This window comes from Anoplophora glabripennis, unplaced genomic scaffold (genome assembly GCF_000390285.2).
Source record: "Anoplophora glabripennis isolate ALB-LARVAE unplaced genomic scaffold, Agla_2.0 scaffold1, whole genome shotgun sequence".
NCBI lineage: Eukaryota > Metazoa > Arthropoda > Insecta > Coleoptera > Cerambycidae > Anoplophora > Anoplophora glabripennis.
The window spans coordinates 4,675,926-4,685,257 of record NW_019417028.1 but is presented as its reverse complement, the minus strand read 5'-3'; the positions used below and the strand labels follow the sequence as shown (position 1 = coordinate 4,685,257).

General features: G+C 35.7%; 3 protein-coding genes across 3 annotated transcripts in view; all 3 read right to left on the bottom strand.

The window, feature by feature from the left end:
- Window positions 1-1,620, bottom strand: part of LOC111691284 (venom carboxylesterase-6-like) — a 10,984-nt gene extending 9,364 nt beyond the window's left edge. The window contains exon 1 of the mRNA XM_023455837.1: window positions 1,603-1,620. Coding sequence (XP_023311605.1) covers window positions 1,603-1,620 — 18 coding nt within the window. The remainder of the gene's footprint in view (window positions 1-1,602) is intronic.
- Window positions 1,621-2,512: 892 nt separating this feature from the next.
- LOC108904354 (venom carboxylesterase-6-like) lies at window positions 2,513-4,982 on the bottom strand. The gene is made up of 9 exons (XM_018706908.1): window positions 4,931-4,982; window positions 4,629-4,774; window positions 4,459-4,558; window positions 4,124-4,312; window positions 3,516-4,058; window positions 3,247-3,425; window positions 3,030-3,183; window positions 2,827-2,950; window positions 2,513-2,766 (listed from the first exon to the last, which is right to left on the bottom strand). Exons 1-9 carry the CDS (start codon window positions 4,980-4,982, stop codon window positions 2,583-2,585), a joined length of 1,671 nt encoding a protein of 556 aa, XP_018562424.1. The 3' UTR covers window positions 2,513-2,582.
- A 1,554-nt stretch (window positions 4,983-6,536) lies between these two features.
- The window catches only part of LOC111692108 (venom carboxylesterase-6-like), an 11,193-nt gene continuing 8,397 nt past the window's right edge, over window positions 6,537-9,332 (bottom strand). Inside the window, exons 2-9 of the mRNA XM_023455847.1 lie at window positions 8,653-8,798; window positions 8,483-8,582; window positions 8,148-8,336; window positions 7,540-8,082; window positions 7,271-7,449; window positions 7,054-7,207; window positions 6,851-6,974; window positions 6,537-6,790 (exon numbers count right to left, since the gene is read on the bottom strand). Coding sequence (XP_023311615.1) covers window positions 6,607-6,790; window positions 6,851-6,974; window positions 7,054-7,207; window positions 7,271-7,449; window positions 7,540-8,082; window positions 8,148-8,336; window positions 8,483-8,582; window positions 8,653-8,798 — 1,619 coding nt within the window. The 3' untranslated portion in view covers window positions 6,537-6,606. The remainder of the gene's footprint in view (window positions 6,791-6,850; window positions 6,975-7,053; window positions 7,208-7,270; window positions 7,450-7,539; window positions 8,083-8,147; window positions 8,337-8,482; window positions 8,583-8,652; window positions 8,799-9,332) is intronic.

Genomic DNA, 9,332 nt, shown 5'->3' with positions numbered 1-9,332 from the left:
ATGAACTAAGGCGCTCGGGCATCAATAAAGTCAACTGGCGAACGTTCGTTATATATATTTTTATTGTTTAAATTAAAATAATAAAGAATAGGGCATTTTATTATGATATTTGTAATCGGATCAAAGGCTTGTTTACGCTAGAGCTCGAGAGAGACTGTGAATAATAGGTGTAATGTTTTTAGGACGTAGAATAATTTAGGCGACGGTCGGAATTATGTTTCTGCGCATATGAAGGTCAAAGCTCATAAGATTTTAAAACATCTCTACCAATGAGTTGCGATTATGTTAAAGCCACTTGTAATAATTTAATTAATAAGTATTTTTTTCTAAAATAAATTTTACAGTAAGATGAAAATGAATAGAAAATGTATTCTATCTCGAGCAAAAAATGCTACTTTATCTACAGGGTGTCCTAGAAATAAATACCAAAATGTTAACATGCATTTAAGTCATCGAAAGCAACAACTTTTATATAAAACTTACGTGTAGCTTTTAAAAGTTTAAATTTTTATTACACACAACTATACCATACGTCGAAACTCTCAGTTGTGGACAATAGTGAACAAATGGAAGCAGAAAAATAGGAGCTAATTAGGTAGTTAAAATATTTGCTATTTAGAAAAAATTAATTAAACAAAAGTTGTTACTTTCAACGAGTTATACAGGGTGTTCTGAGAGTCAGTCACGAAATTCCGGGAGGTGTTTGTAGGGATTAAATTTTTTTCGAATTGTCAATAGTCTGCAAGTTACAGCTTGTCAAAGTTACATTTTTTCTTTTTAAATAACTCGTCTAATCAAATTCGATCAGTCTCTCATTAGAAACACCCACTAAGTAGATCAAGCTCCATTGGACCGGTTAGATAAAACTTTAAACTTTCATAATACACCGCTAGATGGCACTTCACCTAGAACTCAAAATTTGTTTTGTTCATAACTTTTTTCCCTTGCTAGACATCTCAGAAATTTAAACAATATTGAAAAGAGAAACATTTATCAGAAAATATTATGTAGGTACTCTTTATTCAAGTCGATAAATGTAACCGTTTGCCAGGAAATCGTTATTACAGTTTTACTAAACACCAAATTTTTGATAATTTTGTAATGAATCAAGATGCCATGCTTCAAATAAACGACATTAGTAATAATGGTTTACGAATTGTAACGAAAATTGTTTAAAGCAAGTATAAGATTACTTTTTTTACTATAATAATTTTTTTTAATATACTTGATTTTCAAAAAATATAAAAATAAATACAGGAAAACATAAAATATAATAAATGTTAAGGATCTAGGCTAGACAAATAAGTATAGTTACTTACAACTGTTCCCAAACGAGAGAACAAGCAACAGACAACCTAATTTAGACAACATTTCGAGATGGACTGTCCTTAGATGGAAATGTGACAGATATATATCTGTCTACCACTTATGTTGTTTATCACAGTCACAAGGGTAGAACTGGCGTGATCGGAGTGAAATAGTGGAGGTGGACGCTAGCGTCACCTGCTAATAGGCCGACTATGGCAATGTAGTGGGGTTGGAGGTTTTCACAAAGCGTTGTTGTCCTGTCCTATTCGAGTGCTAAGACTTGATCTATCATACCACTGTTGCCATTGACATTGTGAATAGGTGAGGACCGAGACTTTCTTTCTAGGTGGGTAAGAAAGAAAGAAAAAAGCCCTGTAGGGAATCTACTAACGCGAGAAAATTTAAATCTTGTAAATTCGCAAAACGAGCAGGTACTTAATTAAAGGGAAATATATTTCGAAATTATTTCCAATTCGTCGCTTTTACCCCGTTTACTTGGTAGTCCAGTAATATTTTTCGCATAATTAAAAATATTTTTAATTTTTTCAAGAGTTAAAATAATTTGTGATAGAGATTATTATACAAGTGGATAATATAATCTAATACTTAAAAGACTATCTATCAGTAATTTTAATATACCTATGGAAATTCCGTAACATCTTTGAATAAGTAAATCAGTCGTCACTAAACAATTTTGATTTAATAACGACATTGTGAAACATTTTTAATTACTTGCAATTATATTACACGTAAACTTATCTGTAATAACTTAAGTTAAGGTAATCATTGAGCTGAAACAAAAGTCCTTCATCTCGAGTAGAAACCTTTCACAGCTCTCGAAAACACTCGTATCATTTCACTTAACGAACATCTGTTTCCCCTTGAATCAAAAAATGGTTATCATTCGCTTATCAAGACATTTCTTATACGAATTTAACTTGAGTACCAAAAATTTATTTATTTGTTAATTTCTTGTAATACACGCATCTTATAGAAAACAATTAAAGAAACCGGCTATCACAAATAGTTCAGTCACCTAAAATTGGTCATAAAATGGAGGATAAGTAGTAGACAAACCAGTGTACTTACATCACGTTACTATAATTATTTAGTTCGTTGTTTTGCTAATTATAATCGCCAAGTTAGAATTGGCTTGATTGTAAAACAGAACAAAAGGTAGCATTTTGGGAAACAAAATCATTTATAGTATTTTGTATATAACATATTATTAAAATTTAAGATGATTATAAAACAAAGAAGATACGGAAAGCAAACTACGGCTTATATTTTACAACGAGGTTTTCATATTCCAAGAGTCCAAGCTTGCTCCAGAAGTCGATAGGGGTCACACTTTCACTCCTGTGCAGCTTCATGTCTTCTGGTCCATTTATGAACAAGTATGTCAGCTCTTCAGATACCGTTGGTTGCCAAACGTCTGTCCCATCGAAAGAAGCATTACTAAAAAATTGGAATTAATGAAGGAAATAAGTAATTCAAGGAAATTTATGTTATTTTTACCCGCTGCTGGCATACGAGTACAACAGATTCTGACAGGCAGTAACCAAGCGGTTATCCTGTTCCGATAATGGTAGTATATGTACTATACCATAGAAGTAGATACCATCTTCACTGTGAGACACACCTGTGAAAATGATGATGTTAGATTTGATTTCGTTTGTAATATTTATTCAATACCGCTTCTTCCCTAGTTCAGTTCTTACCTTCTATTTCATCTGTTCCCGTTAAGAGCTGCATCGGTCTGTTTTCACCTTCGGTGTAATTGAATATATAGAAATGTACTGGAGATTTCGTTACCTTGGCTTGCATTTTAGCGGAGAGTTCTGCAGAAACAGCGAACAACCTGTCAGTAAGCATCTAAATGCAAATAAAAACAAAATAAAGTAAATAAATTTTGTTTCACAAATTGAGAAAATATACCTGTGTAAATTGTTTGTAGTTATCTTTACTGATTTTTTCTCCTGGACCCAAATAGTAGTCTAAAACTTTCTTCTCTACTGTTTCCGTCTCCGATACAGGTAAAGTCTCGTTGCAAATTAGCAGATAAGGAGCTATTTCTGCCCACTTTTCGCCTACCTCTTCCAACTTTTCCCAATAAACTGAAGAATTATATAATCTGAATTAATTAAACAGTTTTGTATTACCGAATCATTGCAGAGTATAAGAAAAAGAAAAGAAAGGAGACTCACGTCCTGTAAGAAGCAATCCTTCACCGGTAGTGAAGGAGGTAATCCAAGGCACATCGTGGACTTTACCTTCCTTCAAAAGCTGGTAAGGTTCCGCGTCTAGAAAAGCGTTTGATGATCCCTTTTCCACCACTGGTGCAAAAGGCGAGAATGGCATGCTGTCGTAACCATAGAAATAGTCCAACTGCTTTAACACATCTTCTGCAGGTCTCTGCTTAAGGCACTTCTTCAGTTCTTCCGAGGGGCTGTCAGGACAGCCCAACAACACAGCAAGCTTCTTAGCGTGTTGCAAAGCATTCCTCTTTATGGCCCATGGCCCTAGAGCTGTGCCGCTGTGCGACATCCCTCTGTTGAATAAACCTTTAGAGAGGGGAGAGAAGTAGTGGAGGTGGACGCTGCCAGCTCCCGCTGACATACCCACTATGGTAACGGAGTGGGGGTTTCCCCCAAACGAAGCGATGTTGTCCCGGACCCACTTGAGTGCTAAGACTTGGTCTTTCATGCCGTTGTTTCCGGGTATAACGTCATCCTCCGTGCTAAGAAATCCTGTAACGTTAATTGAATAAACACTTACATGGGAAACCGAAGGCAGTGTTACAGTAACAGCCTACCTAGAATACCAAGACGATAATTAAAAGATACAAGCACAACCTCCCTGTTTAAGAACGTATTCAAATCCGAGTGACCGCTGCCCCCCATAAAGGCGCCTCCATGGATGGAAACTATAACGTCAAGGGCCTTGGGGTTCTTCACGGAATCTTCAGGGATGTACACGTTTATGTAGAGGCAATCTTCGTCTCCTAAAAAAATACAAACACTTTCATCAATTTCGATGATATTGTAAGAAGTAGATGCTTAAAGGCATATAAAAATAATAGTTCTTTGTAGGTACTTTAAAGGAGGCGTAATTAGGTTTCAAAATGCTTGGTGCTGCTTTAATACTGACCAGGTGTTGCTTCAAGATAGGAAAAAACTGCACCTTGAATACATGTATGAGGAGCATTGGCCACCCAAGTTCCTGACCAAGCTGGAATGGCTTCAGGTGCCTACAAATGTGTAAAGAACCAATGACTGTTAAGTTCGACAATTAACACAAATGAGAATATTTTGACCCACCTCAAACCTAAGATCTCCCACTGGTGGTTTTGCGTATGGAATTCCCTCAAATGCAGCATAAGTTATGCCTTCTATTGTCTTCCAATATCCCCGAACTCTGCCCAAAGGCGTGTCTATCTCTGGGAGAACATCCTGGCTTGAACAAACTAGCATCGAGTTAAATTTAAATATATTAATTAAANTAGTGATCATTATTTTAAAAATATACTTGATTGTTAAAAAATATAAAAATAAATACAGGAAAATATATAATATAATAAATGTTAAAGAACTAGGCTAGGCAAATAAGTGTAATTACTTACAGCTGTTCCCAAACGAGAGAACAAGCAACATACACTCCAATTTAGATAACATTTCGAGATGGACTATCCTTAGACAGAAATCTGGCAGATATATATCTGTTTACCACTTATCTTTTTTATCACAGTCACAAGGGTAGAACTGGCGTGATGGTAGTGAATTAGTACAGGTGGATGCCAAATAAACAGGAATAAATTTCCACGTCATTTTTTATTCTGGAGATCTTCGCCAATACACCTACTACCTACCATAACCGTAAAAAATATAAAAACAAATTTTTTCTTCAAATTCTTCAATTTTAATAATGAACATTTATTTTTTATATTCATTATTCACTCACTACGTTCGTCAGACAAACTTTCAATGCTTAGCACATAAAGTATCACTTATTCTCCTAATATCATAATATACTATTCATAAGGCAGCCAACCAACTTATCTATTTACATATAAGACGCCGCCGCTAGTTTTTCATTTGCCTCCACTTTTAAATTTGCAAATTTACATGATAAAATTGGGGATCGACACTAAGACTTTGCAATAGTTGTCTTTTTCTATCGTCATCACTGATAAGTTGTTTAAGAGCTCTTGTGTATTCGTATTTCTAAGTCGTAATGCGCTTAAGACACAAAAGTTTCTTTCTACCGAGACACTTGTTGCAGGAATTATTAAAACTGGGCAAAACAATTTGTATGTTTCTGAAAATACCATTTTAAGTTCCTTGTATAATATTTCTAGTTTTTTGACCTTCTAAATTACGAAATTGTTCGTCTCTGTACAAAATATTAAGTTCATTTTTCAACCTATCTATTTCAAAAACATTTGAATACGTTTGTAATAAACATTCAAACGATTTTTCGGGAAATTTGTAATTCGTCGCAACTTTTGCCCCGTTTACTTGATAATCCAGTGATATTTTTCACATAATTAAAAATATTTTTAAATTTTTCAAGAGTTACAACAATATTGTGATAGAGATTAGTATACAAGTGGATATAATTTAATACTTAAAAGACTATCTAACAGTATTTTTATTTTACCTATGAAATTTCCATTACATCTTTGGATAAGTAGATCAGTCGTCACTAAACAATTTTGATCTAATATTGACATTGTGAAACATTATTAATTACTTGCAGTTACATATATTACACGTAAACTTATCTGTAATAACTTAAGTTAAGGTAATCATTGAGCTGGAACAAAAGTCCTTCATCTCGAGTAGAAACCTTTCACAACTCTCGAAAACACTCGTATCATTTCACTTAACGAACATCTGTTTCCCCTTGAATCAAAAAATGGTTATCATTCGCTTATCAAGACATTTCTTATACGAATTTAACTTGAGTACCAAAAATTTATTTATTTGTTAATTTCTTGTAATACACGCATCTTATAGAAAACAATTAAAGAAACTGGCTATCACAAATAGTTCAGTCACCTAAAATTGGTCATAAAATGGAGGATAAGTAGTAGACAAACCAGTGTACTTACATCACGTTACTATAATTATTTAGTTCGTTGTTTTGCTAATTATAATCGCCAAGTTAGAATTGGCTTGATTGTAAAACAGAACAAAAGGTAGCATTTTGGGAAACAAAATCATTTATAGTATTTTGTATATAACATATTATTAAAATTTAAGATGATTATAAAACAAAGAAGATACGGAAAGCAAACTACGGCTTATATTTTACAACGAGGTTTTCATATTCCAAGAGTCCAAGCTTGCTCCAGAAGTCGATAGGGGTCACACTTTCACTCCTGTGCAGCTTCATGTCTTCTGGTCCATTTATGAACAAGTATGTCAGCTCTTCAGATACCGTTGGTTGCCAAACGTCTGTCCCATCGAAAGAAGCATTACTAAAAAATTGGAATTAATGAAGGAAATAAGTAATTCAAGGAAATTTATGTTATTTTTACCCGCTGCTGGCATACGAGTACAACAGATTCTGACAGGCAGTAACCAAGCGGTTATCCTGTTCCGATAATGGTAGTATATGTACTATACCATAGAAGTAGATACCATCTTCACTGTGAGACACACCTGTGAAAATGATGATGTTAGATTTGATTTCGTTTGTAATATTTATTCAATACCGCTTCTTCCCTAGTTCAGTTCTTACCTTCTATTTCATCTGTTCCCGTTAAGAGCTGCATCGGTCTGTTTTCACCTTCGGTGTAATTGAATATATAGAAATGTACTGGAGATTTCGTTACCTTGGCTTGCATTTTAGCGGAGAGTTCTGCAGAAACAGCGAACAACCTGTCAGTAAGCATCTAAATGCAAATAAAAACAAAATAAAGTAAATAAATTTTGTTTCACAAATTGAGAAAATATACCTGTGTAAATTGTTTGTAGTTATCTTTACTGATTTTTTCTCCTGGACCCAAATAGTAGTCTAAAACTTTCTTCTCTACTGTTTCCGTCTCCGATACAGGTAAAGTCTCGTTGCAAATTAGCAGATAAGGAGCTATTTCTGCCCACTTTTCGCCTACCTCTTCCAACTTTTCCCAATAAACTGAAGAATTATATAATCTGAATTAATTAAACAGTTTTGTATTACCGAATCATTGCAGAGTATAAGAAAAAGAAAAGAAAGGAGACTCACGTCCTGTAAGAAGCAATCCTTCACCGGTAGTGAAGGAGGTAATCCAAGGCACATCGTGGACTTTACCTTCCTTCAAAAGCTGGTAAGGTTCCGCGTCTAGAAAAGCGTTTGATGATCCCTTTTCCACCACTGGTGCAAAAGGCGAGAATGGCATGCTGTCGTAACCATAGAAATAGTCCAACTGCTTTAACACATCTTCTGCAGGTCTCTGCTTAAGGCACTTCTTCAGTTCTTCCGAGGGGCTGTCAGGACAGCCCAACAACACAGCAAGCTTCTTAGCGTGTTGCAAAGCATTCCTCTTTATGGCCCATGGCCCTAGAGCTGTGCCGCTGTGCGACATCCCTCTGTTGAATAAACCTTTAGAGAGGGGAGAGAAGTAGTGGAGGTGGACGCTGCCAGCTCCCGCTGACATACCCACTATGGTAACGGAGTGGGGGTTTCCCCCAAACGAAGCGATGTTGTCCCGGACCCACTTGAGTGCTAAGACTTGGTCTTTCATGCCGTTGTTTCCGGGTATAACGTCATCCTCCGTGCTAAGAAATCCTGTAACGTTAATTGAATAAACACTTACATGGGAAACCGAAGGCAGTGTTACAGTAACAGCCTACCTAGAATACCAAGACGATAATTAAAAGATACAAGCACAACCTCCCTGTTTAAGAACGTATTCAAATCCGAGTGACCGCTGCCCCCCATAAAGGCGCCTCCATGGATGGAAACTATAACGTCAAGGGCCTTGGGGTTCTTCACGGAATCTTCAGGGATGTACACGTTTATGTAGAGGCAATCTTCGTCTCCTAAAAAAATACAAACACTTTCATCAATTTCGATGATATTGTAAGAAGTAGATGCTTAAAGGCATATAAAAATAATAGTTCTTTGTAGGTACTTTAAAGGAGGCGTAATTAGGTTTCAAAATGCTTGGTGCTGCTTTAATACTGACCAGGTGTTGCTTCAAGATAGGAAAAAACTGCACCTTGAATACATGTATGAGGAGCATTGGCCACCCAAGTTCCTGACCAAGCTGGAATGGCTTCAGGTGCCTACAAATGTGTAAAGAACCAATGACTGTTAAGTTCGACAATTAACACAAATGAGAATATTTTGACCCACCTCAAACCTAAGATCTCCCACTGGTGGTTTTGCGTATGGAATTCCCTCAAATGCAGCATAAGTTATGCCTTCTATTGTCTTCCAATATCCCCGAACTCTGCCCAAAGGCGTGTCTATCTCTGGGAGAACATCCTGGCTTGAACAAACTAGCATCGAGTTAAATTTAAATATATTAATTAAACTGTCTTTTTTGACTGATAATAATTTACACCAGAAAGACAACAACATACTTAAAAGCGGGGCATTAGCATTTTTTTAATGTGAACAATATCCATTACTAATTGTTATCTTTGAACGAATATATCAATTATCACGAAACAATTTCTGTTTCCTAATGAGTTGCGATTATACAGGGTAGGAAAGTACCGATGGTCTATCTGAAGTTACGTGAGAGCGATAAAGTAAGCCATAGAAATCCATGCGATAGAGAAAGATGGCTATAATGAAGGCGTCTCATAGTCACCGCCTCTTTCGCCCTTCCACAAATAAGATTCACTTCTTGTTTGTGGAAGGGCGAAATGGGCGTTAACTATTAGACGCCTTCATTATAGCCATCCTTGTCTATCACATGGATTTCTATGGCTTACTTTATCGCTCTCACATAACTTCTGATAGACCATCGGTACTTTCCTACACTGTATTACAGCTACGTGTAATAATTTAATTAATAAGTATTTTTT

Coding starts and splice junctions, on each gene's coding strand:
- LOC108904354 (XM_018706908.1), bottom strand. CDS start 4,982: ATGTTATCTAAATTGGAGTGTATGTTGCTTGTTCTCTCGTTTGGGAAC. Junction 4,775..4,930: donor TCTCTCGTTTGGGAACAGCT/GTAAGTAATTAC, acceptor ACTCGATGCTAG/TTTGTTCAAGCCAGGATGTT. Junction 4,313..4,458: donor CTATCTTGAAGCAACACCTG/GTCAGTATTAAA, acceptor GTATTTTTTTAG/GAGACGAAGATTGCCTCTAC.